Here is a 24,608-nt window from a genome sequence, read left to right as displayed (position 1 = left end):
TGGAGCTACTATTTGGAGAGTTTTGTGTTTTATTTTTTAGAGGCTGAAAGAATTTTTTAAAATTATTTTATTTTTATTTTTAAAATTTTTGGCTGCGTTAGGTCTTCGTTGCTGCATGTGGGCTTTCTCTAGTTGTGGTGAGTGGAGGCTACTTTTCGTTGTGGTGCACGGGCTTCTCATTGTGGTGGCTTCTCTTGTTGCGGAGCATGGGCTGTAGGTGCACGGGCTTCAGTAGTTATGCCTGGCAGGCTCTAGAGTGCAGGCTCAGTAGTTGTGGCGCACGGGCTTAGCTGCTCCTCGGCATGTGGGATCTTCCTGGACCAGGGATCGAACCCATGTCCCCTGCATTGGCAGGCGGATTCTTAACCACTGTGCCACCAAGGAAGTCCCTGGGGAGATTTTAAATGCTGGACTATGAAAAGAAATCATTCCATTTAAAGAAGTAGTGATTGCCAGCATGCCGTCTCTCCCTGGATCAAATAACTAGTCAATAAAGTAACATTCATTTAAGAGAATGAATGTAATCCTGTGGGAATTTGTATGTGTCTATGTTTATATCTGTATATGATGTACTGTACTCACATATTGAAGCCCACCAGCAGAGATAGCAACTATTCTTTCTGTAATGTTCTGCTCATTTTGTAACTCAGTAATACCTTACCACAGAGGATAATACCAATTTTGAGAAGTTGCTAAATAAAAATCCCTTATGTTGGCTCTTGGAGAGATTTCACATAACAACAGCTGGGCATCTTATGAAACTAAGGATTTGTTTTGATTTAATGTTGATTCAGAGGGAGGTATTTAATTTTCCACATTGCCATGAGGTTTTTATCTGAACATTATTGTACTGTAGTTTGCCAGGACACATCACTGCCTTGCTTCACACGTGAGGAGACTGAGGCTCAGAGATGAAATTACTTGTAAGGCTTTAATTTTGGGGTGGGGAGGTTGAGGTTTTTTGTTTGTTTGTTTTTGGCCGTGCAGCATGTGGGATCTTAGTTCCCAGACCAGGGATCCAACCCATGCCCCCTGCAGTGCAAGCATGGAGTCTTAACCACTGGACCACCAGTGAAGTTCCTAAGGCTTCAATTTAGGGGGATCAGAGCAGGAATTCAAATTTGGTGCTCACCATGTCATGCTGCCCTTCTTTAATATTTCTAAAACTGTTCCTAATATGGTACGTGACTTTCCGAGATATTCATTTTTAAAATGTGCTTCTGTCTCATTGAAGTGTAATAAGCGAAGAGGCACCACCAGCGTTTGGCTTATTCTCAGATTCTTCTGACTTGCCAATAAAATTTCTTCAGCTACTCCAGGCTGAAGAAATTCACATTGTTCCCTCTCTTCTTGGTATTTATAGCAACAGAGGGTTGCTTAGAAACTTAGACATTTCTGATGCTTGAATCTCAGCTAGAATTTCAGTGGAAGCAGTCATCCAATTGTGTTTTAACATCTTCTGTAATGGACATAACCTCCCAAGACAGCTAATGCTGCTGAAGTGATTGTTTTCCCACTTAGACTGAGCCAAAATCCATCTCTCTGACCTCATCCATTGTTCTTAATTTTGTCTTCTGGGCACTCACAAGCCACGTGTAATTGAATTTATATGTAAAAAGCCTCCAGACATTGATGTACGTGTGGTACAGTGTGAGAAAGTGGTCCACTTGCTTTTCTCTTTTTTAAATAGATACTCTGTTTTCTATAAATGGAAAATTTTCTCTCTTCCTCTTTGATTTGAAATCTAAGAAGTGCCCATGTATACATGAGTCTATCTATTTTGGACCCTTCTCTTCTGCTCCCCTGATTAGTTATTTGTCCCCATGCTAATACCATGTCATCTTATTAGTGCAGCTTTATAATAAGTTTTTCTACATTAATTGTTTATTAAAGTATAGTTGATTTACAATATTATTAGTTTCATGTATATAGCATAGTGATTCAATAGTTTTACAGATTATACTCCATTAAAATTTATTACAAGGTAATGGCTGTAATTCCCTGTGCTATACAATATATCCTTGTTTTTTTGTTTGTTTTTATTGAAGTACAGTTGATCTACAAAGCTGTGTTAGTTTCAGGTGTATTGCAAAGTGATTCAGTTAATGTGTATATGTTAATCCCAAACTCCCAATTTATCCCTCCTCTCCTATAATAAGTCTTGATATCTAGAAACACATCTCCCTCTCTTGCTCTTCCAGACTGTCTGGACTACTTTAGCCTTGTAAATTTCCATAAATATTTTAGAATCAGCTTTTCAAGTTACACACATACAATATCACTTTGGGATTTTTTTGGGATTGCATTGAATCTGTAGATCAGTTTGAGAGAATTAGTCTCTTCATTTTTCTGAATCTCTAATACATATCTCTAAACATTTCTCTCCATTGATTTAGGTCTCTAAAAATTGTTTTTCAGTAAAGTTTTCTATCCTTATAAAGTTGTACTTTTACTTTTTCTAGGTACTTAGTAGTATTTGATGTTGTTTTAAAACTTCTTAATCAAAATAGAAGATGTAGAAAAATATGCATGTTATAAGTGTAATACTCGATGAATTACAAAGTGAACTCACCCAGGCTCCCACCCCTAGGTCAATACCAGCACCCCAGAATCCCCTCTCATATCCCTTCTAGTCATTACCTTCTCTTTCCTCCCCAAAGGTAACCACTATCCTGACTTCAACCACTAGAGCGTAGAACTTTGTATAAATAAAACCATGCAAGGGGCTTCCCTGGTGGCGCAGTGGTTGAGAGTCCGCCTGCCAATGCAGGGGACACGGGTTCGTGCCCCGGTCCGGGAAGATCCCACATGCCATGGAGCGGCTGGGCCCGTGAGCCATGGCTGCTGAGCCTGCACGTCCGGAGCCTGTGCTCCGCAACAGGAGAGGCCACAACAGTGAGAGGCCCGCTTACTGCAAAAAAGGAAAAACCATGCAAAATGTTTTACTTTGTTTCCAGCTTCCTTTGTTTAATGTCTTAGGTGTGTGATTCATGCATACTGTGTGTAGCAGCAGCCTGTTCACTGACCTGTAGCATTCTATTGCATGAATATATGACAATATATTTATCTATTCAACCGTTGATGGATGCTTGGGTTGTACCCAGTTTGGAGCTATCCAAAGCAGCTATGAACATCCTTGTGGATATATTTGGTCCACATGTGCATGTTTTTCTGTTGGGTCAAGTGTATGCATATGTTCAACTTTAGGAAATAATGCCCGTTTTTCAAGCACTTATACTAATTTACACTTTGACCAGCTATATATGAGTTCTGGATGCTCACCAACACACAACTTTGTCAGTCTGTGCTGGATAACAAACCATCCCCAAATCTGAAACAGGAATCATTGTTTGTCACAATTCTGTGGGTTCACAATTCATCTGGGCAGTTCCACTTGCTGTTGTAGGCTGGGGTCATTCGTTTGGTTGCATTTACCTGAGAGCTCAGCTGGAACTGGAATAGCCGAGATGGCTTCATTCACACATCTGGTGCTCTGACTGGGGTGGCTGAAATAGTTGGGGGCTGGTTCAACCTCTGTCTTTCCATGCGGTCTCACCTCACTCAGTAATCTAGCCCGAGCTTATTTACCCGGCAGCTAGATCTCAAGAGTGCAGAAAGAGAAACTGCAAGTCTCAAAGCCCAGGACCAGAAGTCATATATCATCACTTCCATAACATCCTATTGGTTATAACAAGGCAGTGCTAGTGCAGATTTGTGGGGAGGAAGGGCAATAAGACTCCACTTCTTGATGGGAGAACTGGATGGGAGCAATCATTCCTGGCCATATGTACAGGCAGTATACCACGTTGCTTCCTCTGGTCACAACAATTCACATGCTTTTCACAAGTAGAATACATTTACCCCATCCCAAGACACCCAAAGTCTCATCCAATTATGGTATCAGTCTAGAAGTCCAGTCTCTCGTGATCTGCATCAGGCCCAATTGCAAGTGAGGCTCCTTGTCTGTCGCTGCTCTTGAACTGGAGACCTGTGAGTTTAGCTGTCTCCCAGACACCTAGATTACACTAGTGAAACACAAAAAGGGTAACCACAGCAGTCTTTCCTATTCACAAAGGCAGGAAACAAGTCACATGGCAGTTTCTGGTCCACAGCAATTCTGAAATTCAGCCAGACCAGTTGTCCTGATGATTCCTTGATTATGGTCCAGGTCTACTCCCTGGGAGTAATCTCCTGATCCATTGATCTCAGCTTCTCTTGGCTCTGCACTACTGACTCTTCGCTCTGTCCTCTGCGTCACCCATCTTTCTCAATAAGAAATTATCTGTGGTTGCAGTTGCAAAGCTTTCTCAGCCTGCTTCTTACCTGTAGAAAGTTGGAGGCTCAGAGACTATTTCAGGCCTTCTCAGTCCCTTTTATTTCAAGCTGGTCATGCTTTCACCAGAACAATCTTCTTGACAATTTTGTGGGTTTTCTGTGTATCTTATTATAATCCATTCTCTTCAACAAAGGCTGCATCCACAAATCCCTTTGAGATAGGCCCCTGGCTGCCTTGGGATATGAATCAGGGTGCTGTGGGACAAAGTCTCTAAGACTCTTAGAACTCTTTTATTTTCTAAATGAGAGGGTCTATGAGACACACCACCTTAAACCTTTCAAAGACCTTATCAAGGAGGTCTTTGAAATGAAGCCATTTATTACTTTGAGACTTTTTGCTGGCTGGAGATACTGTACTAGATGTTCTTTATTTCTGCTAGATTCTGCTAAAAAACTAGATTTTCAGGTCAGTTCATGTCTCTCTTATTGTATCATATTCAGCTAAGAAGCCAGTCAGAACTTTCTATATCCTGCTTGGAATCTCTTTAGCCGGGTCTGCACATTCCTTGGTAGATTTCCTATTGTCCACATTAATGCAGGCAACAGTGTTACTAAACATTCCACTGCTACATAACACAGGTGATCCTTTTTCTAGCCTTTCTTAGCAACTTCACTGTTCTTCTAGGCTCCACTGACAGTCTCCTCACCACCCTTCCAATTTCCACTTGCTGCTCTTTTTCGACATCATTGCCATATGCTTTAAGTTATGTTATGGCAATACTCTACTTCCAGGTATGAATTTTTTCTATCAGTTTTTATTGCTGAATGACAAAATGCTCCAAACTCTAGTGGCTTAAAACAATCTTTTACTGTTATGATTCTGAGGATCAGCTGGGCCCAACGGAATGCAGTGGTTCTATTCCATGTGTTGCTGACTAGAATCTTCCTTTCCTACTATTCTGCAGTGCCACTAGTGTCATAAATCTAGTGAGATATATTTGCGAGTCTGTTTCTGGACTCAACTGGTTTATTTGTCTATTCTTATGCCAATATCTCATGCTCTATTTACACTAACTTTATAGTAAATAAGTCCTGATACCATGTAGAGTAAGTCTTATTACTTTATTCTTTTTAAAGTTGTCTTTGCTGTTCTTGACCCTTTGCATTTTCATACACATTTCATAATTAGTTTGTCAAACACACACACACACACACACACACACACACACACACACGTGCACACAAACACCCCACCCCACTGCTGGGTTTTGATTAATAGATTAATTTGGTACAACTAAACATCTATATAGACATTACTGTTACTTAGATCTTTAAAAATTTCTCTTGATAAAATTTTTAGTATTCTATGTGGAACATTTGTACCTCTGATTTAAATTGGATTTTTAAAAGTTATTATAAATGACATACTGTTTTTTAATAAAAATTTGTTGTTAGTATACAGAAATACAGATTTTTTTATGTTGACCTTGTGTATAGCAACCTTCCTAAACATGCGTTAAATCTGACAATTTACCTGTAAATTCTTCAGTATTTTCTACATATAATTATGCCACTAATAAATAATGACAGTTTTTTCCTTTTCAATGATTATAATTTAATTTTCTTGCTTTATTACATTGGACAGAATTCCAGAACAATATTGAATAAAGATGGTAGTGGCAATTATAAGGAAAGTTTCAACATTTTACTATTAAGTTTAATGTTTGCTAGTTTCTTATAATATGTCCTAATTTGGATTAGGAAGTTTCTTCTAGTTCTAGGTTGGTAAGTTTTTTTTGTTATGAATGGGAGTTGAATCTTATCAAATGCACTTTTTGTATCTACTGAGATTTTCATGATTTTCTCCTTTGTTTTATTAATGATGAGAAGTGCATTGATTTTGTAATATCAAATCAAATTTACATTCCAACTTGCTGGTGATATATTAACATTTTTAATACATTGCTGGGTTTGGTGTTCTAATATTTTGACTAGGATTTTTGGACCTATGTTTATGGTAATAAACCTATAATATTCCTCTCTTATAAGGTTCTTGTTGGGTTTTGGTGTTAAGGTTATGCTGACTTCATAGAAGGACCTGGAAATAATTACCACTTTTTCTATTCTCTGGAATAAGTTTGTTATTTCTTCCTTAAATGTTTGGTAGATACAAATATTGGTTCCAGGAGTAAGGTGCTGCCATACCAACATCAATACATTCCAAATTATGTGACATTAACATCCAGTCTGGCAGCATGAAATTGTTATTGGAGACTTGGACAGTCAGCAATCCATGTTACCAAAAAAATGTATAAAAGTATAGTCTAGAATAGCTAAAAGGCATATTACATACCTAATGAGCTTGTACTTTATACAAAGAGGTGGAAAATGACTGTTATTAGAATGTGTTCATTTCTACTGGCTGCATTTGCCAAGGTACTACAAGAATTAAAGGAGCTCAGAAAATATTTGGCTGGTTTGCAAGCAGGAATGAAAAGGAAATCAGAGACAACCAAAAAACTCAGGGTTTTGCAAGCTTGGAAGGTGCAGCTGATTCACATGTTCAACTAGTTAAGAAGCAACAGAGAAGTCCTTTGAGCAAAAAAGTCTGCTTAAAACTCTGCCTAGCGGCAAAGACCAAGTCAGGAAGAGTATGGTTGTCACACCATTGTTAGGATCTCTGAATGGAATAAGGTGGTACCCAGCAAATACCTTCACGCTGGGAAAATATCTCAAAGAGGGGAGACTTAGGGTTTGGCTCTTCCTAAGGAAAGTCTGATAGGCTCAAACTACTTGCAATTAAATTGAGAGAGAGAGAGAGAGACAAGTCTCTAAACAATTGTGGCACATAGCACTGCCTGGAATCAAATAACTTGAGATAGATATTGAGAAAGCCATTTTGTCAAAGGAGTTACCTACACGGTATAAAAGAGAATGTGATTGTTTGAGACTAAAAATGATAACTGGGTTCCAGCCTTCTACAGCAGGATCTCAGAACTGCTACGGATTAACTCTTTTATATATCGTTCTTCTCCTTTACAAATGGGAATATTTATTGTAGTTAACCTTTTCCTGTTCTACCATTATATATATTGTGTGTAGGAGCTGGTACCAGATAGCTTCTCTTTTTAGTTCAGAGTTCTCTAGATCAAGAGTAGGTATATCTGGGTCTGTAGAGGCTGTTATGAATCATTTCTATCTCCTGGGATCTAAGCTCAAAATACTGATGAGATCGAACTTTGGGGCTGTCTGCTTTAAGGCGTGGATGAGTGTGTTCTGCATGTAGGAAAGGAAGGGAACTGATCCAAAGAGTGAACTGTGGTAGATTGTATTACTATCTGTGCTCTTGTGTAATCCTCTCCCCTGGAGTATGGGCCAGACGTAGTGACTTGCTTTTACCTAATAGAACAGAGCAAAAGTGATGGGATACCAATTCTGAGGTTAGGTTACAAAGAGACTGTGGCTTCCCTCTTGTGTGCCCTCTCTTGCTTTTTCATTTGCTTCCTCTGATGGAAGCCAGCTGCCATGTGAACTGCCCTATGGAGAGGCCCATCTGGCAAGGAAAGCAAAGGATTCCTCCACCCAACAGTCCACGAGCAACTGAATCCTGGTCACAGCCACATGAATGAGCTTCAGATCCTTCAGATGGGGCTGGAGTCCTGGCCAACACAATGATAGCAGCCTATGGGAGATTTTGAAGGAGAGGTACCTGGTATGTACTGAATTGTGTCCCCCCACCCCTAGATCCGTATGTTGAAGCCCCCACCCCCGATGTGACTACATTTGGAAGTGGAGCCTATAAAGAAGTAATAAAAGTTAAATGAGGTTATAGGGTTGGGGGCCTTAATCCAATAGGACTGGTATCCTTATAAGAAGAAGAAGAAGAGATACCAGAGCACCTCCTGCACCCCACCCCGTGTGTGCTCAGAATGAAGGCCTTGTGAGAACACAGCAGGAAGACTGCTGCCTGCACGATAGGAAGTGAGGCCTCACCAGAAACAACAATGCTGATCTTGGACTTTCGGCCTCCAGAACTGTGAGAAAACAAATTTCTGTTGTTCAGGCCGCCCAGTCTGTGGTGTTTTGTAATGGCAGCCCTAGTAGACTAACAATACTGTACCCTACTAGATTGTGCCTGGATTCCCGACCCTCAGGAACTTTGAGATAATAAGAAGAGTTTGTTGTTTTGAGCTGTTAAGTTTTAGGGTAATTTGCTATGCAGCAATAAATCATTAATATATTAGCCTAACTTTTTCTTCTATATCCTCTTTGACTTATGTCCTCAAAAGCTAGGCACTGGGATGGGGGTGGGGGCGCCCTCTTTGAGCCCTTCAGATTCTTGCTTGCCAGAGAAAGAAAAATTCAGTATTCATGGCTGATAAAGAATCATTCCAATTTCTGAGTCATTTTGCCAGCAAAGTAAAAAACAGCTCTGGTTTGGATTCACATTTGGGTCCAGGTAGTTGAGGAGAGAATAATCGCAATGATTTAGAGTTCATGAACTCTCTGTGTATATTTGTATGGATATATATATATGAATTGCTCTAATTGTATCTATATAAACAAATATATGTAAATGAATTGCTGTAATTCTATTATTCCTATATGGACAACATTAATATACTGGATGTTCTAGGTGTGGACGAAAATAATTTGCTGAGATGTCAGCTGGGAATTCTCCCAGGGAAAGCTTGGAAATGGAGAGCTTCCACACAAGATTCAGTGCCTGGACACCTTTTAGCAACAAGTCATTAAATTGACAGGTGAGTCACATACTCTAGAATAAGACAAGCTTTCTAAGGTGAATTTTACTGTGATATATTGGGTCTCATGTTGCCGTATTTAAAATAAAATAAATACTTGTAAAGAACTTAGTTTTTGAGTCACTTTAAACAAAAATAAACCTACCCCAAAGATGGTCTCTCCTCACCACAGTCCACGACTCCAATCTTATGGGAGGTACAAGAGCTGCTCCCACTTTTGCCCTGTCAGCACCTCCAGAGGTGAAACAGAAACCTCCAGGACACACCCTGGTTGCTGTAAGGGGGAGGAGACAAGAGAGGGTGCTTTGGTGGTATTTTGGTGTGGAGAGTGTTGATATGTGTTTCTTTAATTCTCTCTTCCCTCTTGTGCCAACTGCATGGTTCCCTGGGGCCAGGGGATGCCCCTCCTTTGAAAGATAACGCAGGAAGTAGTCACTGGAATGGCCCAGGCAGCTCTGCCAGACCTTCATGGAAAAGGGGGCTGCCTGGGTCCTCAGAGCTCCTGCGTGGTCCAGGCGCATTCACAAGGGACGGAGACCAGATGGGCTGGGACCAAAGCCTGACTAGTAATAAAGACAGTGGGTTTATATATGTCCTCTGAGCCAAGCTGGACTGAAGTCCTGGTTTGGGGGGACGCTGGTCCTGGTGTATGTCTTTCATGGAGACACTCCTAACAATGGCTCTTCAGCAAAATTTACTAACTTTCCTTTTGGTGGATGCTATGAAGAGGTAGGACTACTTCACATGGCCCTGTTTTCACAATTAAGCAAGTAGCCAGTATGTGTTTTCAAGATGAAATGTTTGGGATCTGTTTCCCGGACCACATTAGCTTAGGTGGAAACAATAGTGAGGATCCATTACCTCTTTGGGCCCTCCTTGAGCCCCTCTGCAATTACATCCCTGCCAGCCTTTCCCACCAGCCCACCCAACAAGCCTGGGCTTGCCTGCATCCCTAGATAAAAAGAGTTTAAGCTGAAGGGAGAGACCCTTACTACATATGTGAAAGTGCTTTGTGAACTGTAACGTGCAATGCAAGTATTAGCTGTGAGGTTGTTAGGTTGCCTATGGATTGCTTAGCAACTAAGAACCTATTGAACTGTAAAGGAAAATGTCATTTTCTCTCCCTTATCGCTCTTTCAGGAAAGAGTTGCTCTTATAAGTCATTGATTTGACCTCTGGACTAACAAGCAACATCAAGAATTCTTATTCACGATTTTTTTATGATGCACTAAATTACAATTAAGGTAAATGTAGCCTAATGATGTAATTATCTTAAAGAAAATAAAATATCATAAAATGTTCATATAACTTTTAAGAGTTTCTTTTTTTCTACAGAAAAAAAGCAACTGATTTTTTTTGTGTGTGTGTGGTACGAGGGCCTCTCACCGTTGCGGCCCCTCCCGTTGCAGAGCACAGGCTCCGGACGCACAGGCTCAGCAGCCATGGCTCACAGACCCAGCCGCTCCGCGGCATGTGGGATCTTCCCAGACCAGGGCACGAACCCGTGTCCCCTGCATCGGCAGGCGGACTCTCAACCACTGAGCCACCAGGGAAGCCCCAGCCAATGAATTTTTAACATTCTCTTAGTATATTAAATTCTCCTTGGAACTCTCAGACAGATAAGATATTTGAAGTAGGTACTCCGAAATATTTGTTACATGAATGAATGGATCCAAAAAATGTCTGAGAAATGACAGTGGCAGCAGCATTTAGGAATATGGGCAAGACTCATATGGCAGTGGTCACTGATTGCCGTTAAGTCCTGGTTCTTCTTATTCTTTCCCTTGCGTCCTATTATATCTGTAATTTATTTCAAAATACTCCAGCATGGCTGGTGTGACATGGGAAAGTGTTAGTTGAAATTACACCCAGGGGCAGCTAGTGTTCTGATCAAGAGTTAGTACTCTAGGGTTGATTAGCTAGCACTGTATTGGAAAGGTCACAGTGTTTTAGTTATTACCAGACACTTTGCTAATTAGCATAGCAAATATTAGATATTAGTTATTATCAGAGCAACTAGTGGCTTGTTAACATGCTGGTTGAATGCTAGAAATGGCCTGTCTTTCGTGAAATTAAAGGTATTCAGGATATGTGGACTGACCAAAATATTCCAGAGAGCCCTCCGGCATGCCTGGACCTGTCTGAAGAATCCAGCCAGGCCAGTTGGTGCTTATTAAGGATGGTTTCATCTCCAAAACATGGCCCTGTCTGACTGGGGGTTTTCTGGTAGCCTGAGGCCAACAAAAAAGGATAGTAGTAGAATCCTGTTTATGGAACATTGTTTTTTCTCAGTTGAATGAATCTTTCACCCAAAGGGCAGAGAGCTGGGATTTTGTCAGGCCTACAGAGGAGGCTGTATGAAGTGGTTTGGGCTTATTTACTAAAGTTTGTTCAGTGAAACTCCAGGTAGGGCCTCATTTGGGGCTGCTTTCACTACAACCTGGTGGTGGGGCTTGGGGGACAGGCTAACCCTCAAACTTCTTAGATATTCACCAAAAAGTGTCAAGAGTTGTGCAAGACCAAATTGGGTAATTTTAGTTTACAATACCTGCTTCTCTCAGTCTTTCTTACACTTTCACACAGTCATTTCATCTCTCCTACCTACGAACGCACCTTCTCCATCGTCCGCTTTCTCTGCATCCGTGGGGCTCCTAGTGGATTATCCCTGATGGAGTCACCAAGTCACTGGAGGGAGACAGCCATCTTCCAGGCATGTCAAAAGAATCTGCAAAGACAGGCCACAGAAAAGAGGCTCTTCAGTCAATGCTTAAAAATCAGGAGGGGACTTCCCTGGTGGAGCAGTGGTTAAGAATCCGCCTGCCAATGCAGGGGACATGGGTTTGAGCCCTGGTCCGGGAAGATTCCACATGCCACAGAGCAACTAAGCCCGTGCACCACAACTACCAAGCCTGCACTCCACAGCCCACAAGCCACAGCTACTGAGCCCACGTGCCACAACTACTGAAGCCCGCGTGCCTAGAGCCTGTGCTCTGCAACAAGAGAAGCCACCGCAATGAGAAACCCACGCACCGCATTGAAGAGTAGCCCTTACTCGCCGCAACTAGAGAAAAGCCCGCGCACAGCAACAAAGACCCAACACAGCCAAAAATAAATAAATAAATAAATGTATATTAAAAAAAAAAATCAGGAGGAAGGGAGATTTTTATGGTAGTCATTGGGTAGGCTTCCTTTGACTTCAATTTTGCAGCTTTCAAGATAAGAAAATAAGAGACCAAACCCTTTATCCATAATTGCTTTGTGGGCCATCCTGTTCTAGTCTCATGTATCACAAACCGAGCAATTTTAGTTGTAACCACTGGAGGTCATTAGTGATCTTGTGGTATATTTTGAGGCTCATCAACATTAGGCCTGACATTTTTTCACTGGAAACTTCATTCACTGTCTGGCACCTGAATTCTTCTTTCTGTGGGAGAAGGATATGGAACTAACCTGTTAAGTGAAATTACGCTGCTTTGTTTGACAGCAGCTGTGTTTCTGCAGAGTTATATGTATTTCATAGTCCCATGAAGCTGCTATTACATGTTCTGGGCTACTAATTTCGGGGGAAGTTGTATGTCAATTTCTGGTCTCTGGGTTTGGCATCCTGAAACCAGGATCTTTAATTTGTAGTGGTGGTTTTTGTTGTTGAACATCAATCAGGTCATTCCCCACAGTCTGGATGAAGTCTTTCTTACATGACTTCCTGCCATCTCTTTTGGTCAGCCATTTCTTCCCTCTTACTGACAGCTGAAGACACCATGTGCAGATGGTCTCATCCAGTTTGAGCTGTGCTTGATTTTAACCCAACCTAAAAGCCCAACTTATTTTCATTTTTAGCCTAAAGTTAATGCAATAAAATTTTAAAGTATCTTTATTGAGATGTAATTCACATACATAAAATTCATGCATTTAAAGGACACAGTTCAATGGTTTTAGGAGGGGTCCCCAAGCTTTTTGGCACCAGGGACCGGTTTCGTGGAAGACAGTTTTTCCAGGGTTGGGGGGGTGGTGTTTCAGGCAGTAATGTGAGCGATGGGGAGCAATGGGGAGCGGCAGATGAAGCTTCGCTCACTTGCCCTCCACTCACCTCCTGCTGTGCGGCCTGCTTCCTAACAGGCCGTGGACTGGTACCGGTTGATGACCCAGGGGTTGGGGACCCCTGGTTTTAGTACATTCACAGAGTTGTGCAACCACCACCACAGTTTAAGTTTAGAACATTTTCATCACCCACAAAAGAAACCCCCTGTCTATTAGCAATCACTCCCCATTCCACTCCCCCTCAATTCCAGCCCTGCACAACCACTAATCTATTTTATTTCTCTATAAATTTGCCTATTCCAGACTTTTCATATAAATGGAATTATACAGTATGTGGCCTTTAGTTCACCTGTTTTATAGCATATATCAAGGCTTCCCTTTTTATTGCCAAATAATATTCCACAGTGTGCATAGGCCACATTTTATCTATCCACTCATCAGTTGATGGCCATTTGGGTAGTTTCCACATTTTGGCTACTGTAAGTAATGCTGCTATGAACAACTGTGTATAAGTCTTTCTATATGGATGCTTTACTTCTTTTAGGTATATAACTAGAAATGGAATTGCTGGATCAAATGGTAGCACTGCCATCAACTTTTAATTATTAAGTGTTTTTTCTGAATTATATTTACTCCTCTAGTCCCTGTTCCCCCATAACTATGAATAAGCTTGTGAATAAAAGAGAGAATTTAAGCATTATTCGAATGCCTGAAATCTTTGCATATAAGCTCAGCTATATTTGTGCAATACCTTGCTTTTCAGACAGAGAAGCCATTGTTTTAGATGCTTTGTTTTATAATTTCTGAATAACTTTGTTTTAATTCAGGCAGTTATAAAGCTTAAACAGGATATTGAAGTACCAGTCAGAAATATGTTGTCACAGTTTTCATTAAAAGTTTCTTCTTAATCTCTATGAGATATATTCAAATATCTAAGATTTTTCTTTTCTATCCTAATAAATATTCCATATTGTTAAGACTTTGGAAATTTTCTTAAATGGAGTTTTATAATATTTAAGACATTTTTCAAAGGTTCATCTTCTTAAACCTTCCCTCTGGCAAGTTCTCCCTCTCACTTCAACTTAAATGTCACCTCCACTGGGAAGCCTTTCCTGCTCATCTTTCACCCCCATCATTTTTACAAACCTCTATCATGGCATTTTCCCTGTACATTATGCTTATCTGTCCACACGTCTGACGGTTTCCAGTGGTGTTGTCCCCCTGCCACTTGAGTAGGCTGACCTTTCCTGTGACTCCTTAAAGGAAACTGGGCTGTTTGTGTCTGCCACACTTGAAGAAACCTATGAGAAGATTGAGTCAGTCTCCTAGTCACACTGGTGGGACCGGTTTCAAACTGCTTCTGTTCAGCAAGACGTAATGCCTCCTACAAAGGCCTTTCATTACGGGGCTGGAGCTGTTCAAACTTGTAGCTTTTCCTGGTGGGTGGGGCAACATTCATGATTCATGTAACTGCAGTCCTAAGACATGGATGGAGTGTGTGTGTGTGTGTGTGTGTGTGTGTGTGTGTGTGTGTGTGTGTGTAGGGAGAGGGAGATCACCACCGAACAAGGATTAGCTCTTGTTGCTTGTCTCCATCAGAGTCACCTGGAAGGGGGGTTGGAGGGCAGAAAAATGTACCAAAAAACATACCAACCCATGTATAGTTAAGAGGGAACACCGCCGTCCCGCACTCTCGCCGCAGTACACCCACCCCATCTTCCCTGCAGCCCCTGAGAGGGCTCAGTTGAGGATGTTTATCTCGATTGTAATCTCTGAGGAAATCTGGTACATAAATTTTTCAGAGACAACACACTTCTAGATTAACCTTAAATATAGAACAGCTACATCACGCTGAGTTACTGACGTCCATGTGAAAGAAGGACATTTCTGTGTGGAGGTGGTGGAGGGGAGAGGGGAGTATTCAGAGACCCACTGTTTTCTAAATATCTAAGACAGGTCTGGAAACGTGGGTCATCCTGACTCTTCCCTCCCCTCAGCCCCATATTCTGGACATATTTCTGTCCTTTCACATAGATCAGATGGTCGTGGGCAACCACATATAATATTAGCATTTGCTGTTGGGTGGCTTTTAGGGGTGGATGAAGCTAAGAAAGGAAATCCTGGAGTTTGAAAGGAGAAGCCAAACCCCGAAGCTGTTTTAGTGGGTGGAGGTGGGGACAGAGGGAGAGTGGGTGGTAAGACGGTCACCGGCTTACATTAGGCAAAGCCCCTGCACTTGAAGTCCTCACTTCCGGTTTTATAAGTGTTGCTACTCTCCCTCTGTAATGTTTCGCTTCTCTTTACAGCATGGTAGCTCCACTTGCCATCACGTTATACACCGCAGTACTTGTTTGTTCATTTACCATCTGCCTGTTCCACTAGAAGGTAGCTCCATGAGGGCAGGGACTTTCTCTGGTAACTCTTTCTGTCCCTAGCACTTAAAACAATACGAGGTTCATAGTAGCCACTCAATAAATGCTTGTTTGAATGAATGAAGATGTGTAAAACACTCCTAATGACGATGATAACAAAAAGGTAATCAGAACAAAGCTTTCCTTTGGTAGTTCTCTCAGAGGAAGGATTTTTTTCAAGATATTACAAGTTTTAGAATACAGGATGTTACTAATACTTTGCTTCATTGAAGACTTTTCATTATTTAATTAACTCAAGACCTCTATAAAGCAATTCCAAAAGGAATTATGCATAGTAATAGTACCCAAGGCTGCCATATCGCACACCTCCAGGCGACGCTATTTCACTCTATCACCCGTGGGAACGGCACCTCCTAAACTTGTTCATTGCAGAACTTCCCAAGTGTAGCAGCCCTGATGACACTACCAGCCATTCATAAAGGACATGATGTTAGCTTCCAGATCTACCAAGTATCCTTTACCCTCTGCGAAGGGTCAAATCCACAGATAGTTCACTGGAAAATGGAGACAAGGTTTTAAGAGACCATTTGTCTCCATTCTGTCTTTTTAAATCTCTTTAGGAAATTTTCAGGAGGGTTGAGGCAGAATGAGAGTAGACGTAGCTCCCTGTGAGACCTAAACGGCTAGCAAGTCTTAGAAGCAGAAGGAGGATGCTCTTATTACATACAGAGTAAGTGCCCGGTGACTGCCTGTCATCTTTTGTCCTACCCTCTCTATGTATTCTTTTGATGTCATGGTCAGAATGCTTTCAAGTGCAAATAACAGAAATGGAATTCAAACCAGCCGAAGAAGAAAAGGGAATTTATTGACTTAAGATTTGTCTACTTTAGGCTGCGCTAGATCCTTAGATTCAGTGTTACCAGGGCTCACTCACTCTCTTCCTTCTCTCAGCTCTGCTTCCTTATGTGTGTTGCATAAAACTAAAAAGATAAGTGCAAGACCCTTATGAAGGAAATTAGAAATTTGTATTAAAGGGTAGCAGAAAAAAAAAACCTGGGTAAATAGATAGATATGCTAAGTTTCAAGATGCCAATTCTCTCCACATTAATCTTTCAATTCAATTCAATCTTGGTACAAATCCCAAAATGGCATTTTCTTATGGACTTTGAGAAACGGATTCTAAAGCTAATCTGGAAAAGAAAATGGACTACAACAGCTACGAAAAATTTAAATATAAAGAAAAAAATTAGTAAGAGTTGTACTACCAGATATTAAAACTACTTTTATCCATTTATGAAATATCCCCATGTAGTATCTCAAGTGTAAGGAAGCAAGGACTGAGATAAGTAAGTGCTCTGAAGGGAAGGGAAAGGGCAGGCGTCTTTAAGGGTTGGGTAGATCAGAAAGAAGCTTGGGCGGCTAGAGATCCTTCCTCTTCTTGCACCAATTCCTGTTTAGTGGGCTAGACACTGTCCATCACACACCCACACACCCATGCCATTCCCCAATTCCTCTCCATCTTCCTGACAAAACCCTTTTTTTCCCTCAGGTATCATGTGCTTCAGGGGTGGTGGGTCACACTGACCCCCAAAGAGTGAGTCAGGGTTGGACAGAATCATGGTCATTCCATCCTCTTTTATGCGTCTGGTTTAGAAAGGGCATGTAGATATTAATTCGGCCCAAGGAAACACAAGAGAGTGGCTGCTAGAGCTTCTGGGAGAGTTTTCTTCACTCTCAAAGGGACCTAAAAAGGAACTAGAGGGAAGGACATGCCCTCTTCTGCCCTATAGCCTGTGATCTCTGTTGTGTGCAGATCTCTGCTCACAACAGTCAGTCATTTGGGAACCACCCCAGGGAACAAGTTGGAGGGACCAAAGCAAATTACTGAGCAGGCAAAGTGAAAATATAGAAAATCCTTGGCCATTAGTGACACTGAGTTCTTGAATTCACTAATCCTGGAGCTATCTTGATTTCCCTTATTTAAGGAAATTGAAAGGAAGATAAATAGGTTTAAAAATGGTCCATAATAGTCCATGTATCTAGTTGTCACTTCTCTTGTTATACCAACTCTCCAGAATCTAGCTGAGAACCAGCCAGGTTTGGAAAAACAAAAAGCATTTAGCAGTCAAACTGATGTCCTTTACACATAGGAGAGAGCGCATCAGACCCTCATGCAGAGTCTAAGTATTTAATTAATTCAGGGCTTCAAATAGGATTATACATTCTCCTAAGGACACCATACATGTACTCAACACTTTGTACTTTGGCATCAGCATCTGCTAGGCTGCCTCTTCTACCAGTGGGCCGTCAAGTTCACCAATGTTGAGGAGGGTGAACCCGTTAGAGTCACTTGGAGTTTGTTAAAAACATGAACTATAAGCCTCACCCATAGGCATTTTGGCTCAAAACACCTGGGATGGGGCTGAGGAAGCAGTTTTTACTAAGTTCCCATGGTGATTTGGTATCCAGCCAAGGGTAAGACACAAGGCCTGGGTGACCTAAAGGCCCCGAGGCTTCTTCCACCTTTTCATCTACTCCTTCTTGGAGGCTGGAACACAGATGGTATGAATGTCCCATCCCTCCTATTCTCTATTAGCAAAACAAAATTATTTGTTCTGTTTCTGTAGATTTTTCATGTTTCACTTGCAATACTTCTTAGTGGTTTTAGAATGTTTCATTATAAGTAACCTTAAACTTGACACAAATAATAAAAGAAATATTTGACTCTCATGTAATTGGAAAACCCATAGGTAGGTTTGGCTGCAGCTGAAGCTCGATCCAGAGATTCAGCAATGAAACGACTTGTTTCTTTCTGGCCCTCTGCTCTGCCTTCAGCAGTCATGGCGTCATTATTATGGTTCCTCGTTTGTGTCCAGAAGAAAAGAATTCTCTGTTTGGTTTCCCTCTGGACCAGTTTGGGTCCATGCCCCCTCCTGCCAGTGGCTGTGGCCATGGGATTGACCCACGTGAATTTCATTAGCTTTGACCATGTGCTTTTTGGAGTCAGGGATGAAGTCAGCTCCTGTAGAAGCACATGGACCACCAAATAGGAGCTGAGGTTATTTTATCTAAAGAAGAGGAAGTAAATGATGGATGACAAAAGCTAAAGTCTATTCATGCAGCATTCAACAAATATTTACTGAGGGTCTACTCTATATCAAGCATAGTTCTGGGTGAGTGGGATTCAGCACTAAACAGAGTGTAAGAGACCCCTACCCTCTGAAGTTCATATTTTAGTAGACTAAAACTTGGCCTAACATGGAACAAGAGGGATGTTCATGCACCTCACTGGATATCTGACAGTACAACGTAGCACCGCTGGAAATAATTGGGGGTGTTTTGCATGTCTCAGAAGTTAGAGCACTGTGGTAGACTGGATAATTGTCTCCAAAGATGTCCAGGCCCTAATCCCTGGAACCTATGAGTGTTATCTTGTACAGCAAAGGGACTTTGCAGATGTGATTAAGAATTTGTGTTGGGGAGATTATCCTGCATCACTGGAGCTCAACATAACCACAGTGGTCCTTATAAGGGATGCAAGAGACATCAGAGTCGGAAGAGAAAATGATGTGATGATGGGAGAGATGGAGAGACTTGAAGATCCTATGCTTCTGGTTTTGAAGATAAAGGGGACCTGAGCTGAGGAATAGAGACAGCTACTAGGCCCTGAACGAGACAAGAAAACAAGTTCTCCTCTTAGAGCTTGCAGAAAAAAACCAGCCCTGCCAACACCCTGACTGTAGCCCCGCGAAACTGATTTCAGACTTGTGATCTCCAAAACTCTGAGAGAATACATTTGTACTGTTTTAAGCCACTAAGTTGGTGGTAATTTGTTATAATGAACAGGAAATTAATACAAGCAGTGATTTTCTCTTCCTGTTTTTCAACTTTTTTTTTTCATTCTTTATTCTAATGTACACATATCTATTTACCCCCTGTTAAGTTACAAGCACCATACCAGATGCTGGGGACAGAGCAGCAAACAAGACGGCTGCCATACCTTTTGTTTATGGGGCTTCCAGTCCAGTGGAAGAGAAAGACTTTAAATGGTGAATGAGTCCAAAAAAGGACTAAATTTGAGGGTCAGCAAGAAAGGAAACACAAAAATAGTGCTTAGGTTACACTTCAGTGCACATCAAGTGTAAAGGATACAGGTTTCGGCAAAGTATATGAGATGGCGTGAAGTAGGCAGGGCTCAGTGGGCGAGAGTAGCGTCCCACGGGGAAGTGTTTGGGGAGCGGGAACGGTCAGCCTGTTGGGAAGGTGAGAGGATTCTGGCAGCACCCCAGAAATACCACCCCAAAAACTCACTAACATCGCCTTATAGTGTTACCTACATTGTTGCAAAAATAGCTTTTTACTAGCCACGTGACTTGGATCTTACCATGCTGGTTCCAGAGAAAGTTTCTTACTCCTTCCTCAGGACCCTACTGCTTCATTGGCCACAAGTCATATAATAATAAGAATCACACAAGGGAAGTCATCCTGCACTCATGTAGTGATGTCACATCCATGTGCATGCATTATCCTTTATTTTCCACCACCCAAGGGCAGGCATGGCCAACCCAACAGATATCAAAGAAATAGCTACGGTGATGCTAAGTGACAAAGGAAAAGTAACTGGGACCTCACCTAGTCCAGGGGCTCAGGGAAGCCTTCCCTGAGGATTTGACATTTAGGCTGGATTCTGAAGGATGTGTAGGAAATAGACACACTGGAGAGTTGTGGAGACACACTGGAAAGTTTAAATAAGCAAAAAGAGGAAACTACCAATGACCCATAATTGTACCAACTAAGTGTAACCTAATTTTTTATGCTTTTATGTACCCATTTAACTATTTACAAATCAGAATATACAAATTATTTTTAAAGCTTAAAATAAAAAACCCTTCAGTCGCCCTCCTTATTGCTGTACCCACACCCAGCTTTGCTCTCACTCACTGGAGAGCTCAGCGCACGGTTCTGCATTTTCTGTCCACCCCAGACCTGGTCGTTATGCTGTGTGACACTGGCCTCCATGTGGAAATCCACCCAACACAGACCCTTACCACACCACGGAGCGTGTGTCAAGCCACCAGACAAGACGAGGAGGTGCCGCCTGGGCCACTAGAGTACAGGGACCTCTGCCAAAGGCACTCGGCCCTCTCCAGGTCACCTCCCCCATCTGCTCCTCAGCCATTTCATCACAATTCGGGCAGCGTCCTTCTATTTCTTATCACAAACTTCAGAGCAGAGAATTAGATTCAAGTCCCATATCGCTAAGCTTATTAGTTTTGCAAAGCACACATTGTGCGTGGCGCTGCGAGGCACTATCATGAATTATTCCAATGAAGCTATCTTTGTCACAACAAACGAGCGAAGCACATTTTCTTCATTGTCTCCTCACATGCTGGTATTTCTCTTCACGAATTTCTTACTTTGCGACATTAACTACAATGCAATGAGCCACAATGTCATTACCGCAAACCACCCTAGTTCTCTGCTCCTCATGTACTGATTTTTTTTTTTAATGTGACTGAAGCATTTTCTTTCCTTCTTGCTTAAAATTCATTATACTCGAATGTGTCCTTGCAGCAGCACAGACTAGGAACAAATATAAAATATGTATGATTAAGGTTTACTTTAAAAAGCAATTCAGGCTCAATTCTCTTTTGCTTGGCTGGGACGGAACAGTAGATGCTGTGAGGATGGGCACAAAGACTCTGAAGATACTGAGGCCCGTCTCTGAAAAGGAGGCTGAAAACGTTTCTGTTTTGCATTTTATTTTATTGACCTGTCTTAGAGTTCCAAATGAGAGCAAGTTGTCTCTCAAGGGCCAGTGGAATGACTATGAAGCAGGAGTTAAGGTCACGAATCCACTGGGATTAACTGTCCTTGGTGTGGTCACAAGTCTCATTCAGTTTGAACGTTAATCTCTATCAATACTGAGAAGACCCCTAAGGGACACCCCTGCCTGTGAGTACCCTGTGCTGCCAGCACACACACAACTCCGTTCTTTTTCCTCCTGCTTACACCCCGACTCCCACCCTCTCTCCAGACTGTCCTGCCAACAGGTTCATTTTAAGCCACTCTGTTTTGTCTCCAGTTATGACAAAGCTGCATGGACAAGGACCAAGAAAAAGGAGTGACTTAAAGTCAGGGGAGTAGAAACACACAAAAATAACAGGCAATCATTAAACCTTGGAACTGAAGCAGGTAGCTGCTTCTTAAAAACAAACAAGAAAACAACAAAAAACGCCACTTTTTACAATAATGTTTAACTTACAAAAACAGTGTAAACAATTCCTCTAAACTTTTCATCTGGATTCCTTGATTGTTAACATTTTACCATTTTTACCTTATTATTTCAAATATTTGAGAGTGAGTTGTAAACATAGTGCCCCACTAACCCTAAGCATTTCAGTATGATTCCTAAAAAACAAGCACGCTCTGCTGAAAACTCACAGTACATCCTGCAATGTTGGGAAATCAGCATTGGTTCAGCACTACTGTCCAGTGCACAGACTCCATTCAATATTCCTGATTGTTCCAACAGTGTCCTTTATAATCGTCCTTTCCTTCTCAGTCCAAAATCCAATCTAAGGTCATCTGTTGTATTTAGTTTTCATGTCTCTACATCCACCTTCGATGTGGAGCAATTGCTCAGTTTTTCCTCATCTTATTACTTGACACTTTTGAAGAGCATAGATCTGCTACTTTGTTTAATGACCTTCAGTTTGTGGTTGGCTGATATTTCCTCAAGACGACACTGAGGTCATACGTTCTTGGCAGGAATAACGCAGACTTAATGCCATGCTCTTCTCAGTCGATCATATTGGGGGAATAGCGTGTCAATTTGGCCTACTGTTTATAATCTTAACTTTACCACTCAGTTAAGATGGTTAATTATTAAGTATTTAGTATTTATTAATTAATAAGTAACTAAAAAGTATTTGAGTGATTAGTTTTAACTTAATTAAAAAGTATTTGAATCTATGCAAGTATTTTTTTCCTCATCAGACTTTTACGTACTAGTTTTAGCATACATTGATGATTCTTACCTGAAGCACTTATTACTGATAGCTACCAAGTGGTGATTTTCTCATTTCTTAATTCCTTCTACATGTATGAATTGGTGTTGTGTAGCAAGGTAGAACATTTCCTTTCCCAAGACTGGTAAGTGAGGCTCCAGTTAAGCCAAAAGTTTGTTAATTCATGGTCAAGACTGTCTCTGGGTCTAATGGATATTCAATGTGTTGGTGAGGGTAACTAAGGTCTTGTTTGTACCTAATTGGAGGTGTCTTTTTCATTTCACATTGAAACTTTCTGAGGCTTGACCCACTCTATGGGAATTCAGGTCAGAGAAGATCCGCTGCAGGACGAAGTCTGTTCAGAGTTACCACTTTTCTTTCAGTGAGTTAATCTGAGTCCATTAGGACCCAGTAATTGGGTAGCAGTAGCCACTTAGTAGTGAGAAGAAGTCTTGTATTCCCAGTGGCCTTAGGTAAATGAGTTCTGGTAGGTTCTTATACCAAAGTTTCCAATCAGCTGTGAGATTGGCCACAAATATCTGTAATTCTGCTGAGTTTGGAGGAAATCAGGAGTTTCAGGGAAGAGCTGATTTACTCATACCTGGATTGCTATCTGGTGGCTTGGGGCTGTAGCAGATGTTTATTGCTAATTATATACAGAGGACAATCGGGCATTCAGTGTCCTTTTTTGTGTGTAGTTGTTAGCTGCAGAGCCAGCAGTACATCCTTCATGGGCCATGAAATGTTTCTTTGGCCTAAGATCTATATAGCTTCCAAGATGACCACTTGAGTAGGGGCTTGGATTTTGTATTCATTCAAGATCTGTCTGTGCTTAGGTGGCATGCTTGTAAGAAGTTTACTTCTTCTGGATCCTCACTTACAAGTCTTTCTTGATGGATGTCATATTTAAAAAGTTTTCTTTATGAATGTCACATTAAGAAATTGTTGAATGTTAAGGTATGATGATAGTATTATATGCAGTATATGTTTAAAAATTTATTATTATTGTTATTTAGTGATAGGGAATTCCCTGGTGGTGCAGTGGTTAGGGCTACATGCTCTAACTGCCCAGGACCTGGGTTATCCCTGGTCGGGGAACTAAGATCCCATAAGCCGCGAGGTGCGGCCAATAAAAACCCCCAAAACCAAAAAACAACATATTATTTATCGATACACACTGAAATATTTATGGATGAAATTATATGATGTCTTGGGACTTCCCTGGTGGCGCAGTGGTTAAGAATCCACCTGCCAGTGCAGGGGACATAAGTTCCATCCCTGGTCTAGGAAGATCCCACATGCCGTGGAGCGACTAAGCCCACACGCCACAACTACTGAAGCCCTCTCACCTATAGCCCATGGTCCGCAACAAGGGAAGCCACGGCAATGAGAAGCCCACACACCACAATGAAGAGTAACCCCTGCTCGCCGCAACTAGAGAAAGCCCACGTGCAGCAACGAAGACCCAACGCAGCCAAAAGTAAATAAATAAATAAATAAATTTTTTAAAAGTATAATTTAAAAAAAAAAATTATATGATGTCTTGGATTTGCTTTAAAATAATATCGGCATGAGGGAGGAAGAAGAAAAATAGGATGTAGCAGAAACCAGATTGGCTACAGGATGATAATTATTTGAATTAATTAATGGGGTCATAATAGTATTACAAATATTAATGTGAGATAAAGACATTTTCAAATAAAAGGAAACTAACAAGATTTGTTGTCAGAAGACCTGCAGTAAAGAAATGCTAAAGGAAGCCCTTCAGGCTAAGGAAATTGATACCAGATGGAAACATGGATTTATAAACAGGAATGAAGAGAACAGGAAATGATAAATGTGTGAGCAGATATAAAATTTTGAAGTTATTTTAGAGACATATGACTATTTAAAGCAAAAGCAATGTATTGTGGGGTTTATAACATAAATAGATGCAGTAGAGATAACAACAAAAGCACAAACGATGGTGAGAATTATATTGTTGCACTGGTCTTTAATTTTATATGAATATTACCTCTAAGTAGACTACAAAAAATTAAAGATGCATATTATACTTCCTAGCAACAACTTATAAAACGAATGCAAAGATATCCTAAAAAGCTAATAAAGGAATTAAAATGAAATACAAAAATATGTATTAACTCAAACCA

At 41.1% G+C, this 24,608-nt stretch overlaps 1 protein-coding gene across 1 annotated transcript in view; it reads left to right on the top strand.

The window, feature by feature from the left end:
* Nucleotides 1–2,875: 2,875 nt before the first annotated feature.
* ECT2L (epithelial cell transforming 2 like) overlaps nucleotides 2,876–24,608 on the top strand; it is a 65,976-nt gene continuing 44,243 nt past the window's right edge. Inside the window, 2 exon segments of the mRNA XM_027080505.1 lie at nucleotides 2,876–9,038; nucleotides 10,143–10,282. Of these exon segments, the coding sequence (XP_026936306.1) occupies nucleotides 8,937–9,038; nucleotides 10,143–10,282 (242 nt within the window). The 5' untranslated portion in view covers nucleotides 2,876–8,936.

Source organism: Aethalodelphis obliquidens, unplaced genomic scaffold (genome assembly GCF_003676395.1).
Source record: "Aethalodelphis obliquidens isolate GAN/ISIS:26980383/991018 unplaced genomic scaffold, ASM367639v1 scaffold3, whole genome shotgun sequence".
Taxonomy (NCBI): domain Eukaryota; kingdom Metazoa; phylum Chordata; class Mammalia; order Artiodactyla; family Delphinidae; genus Aethalodelphis; species Aethalodelphis obliquidens.
This window is presented reverse-complemented; position numbering and strand designations above follow the sequence as displayed.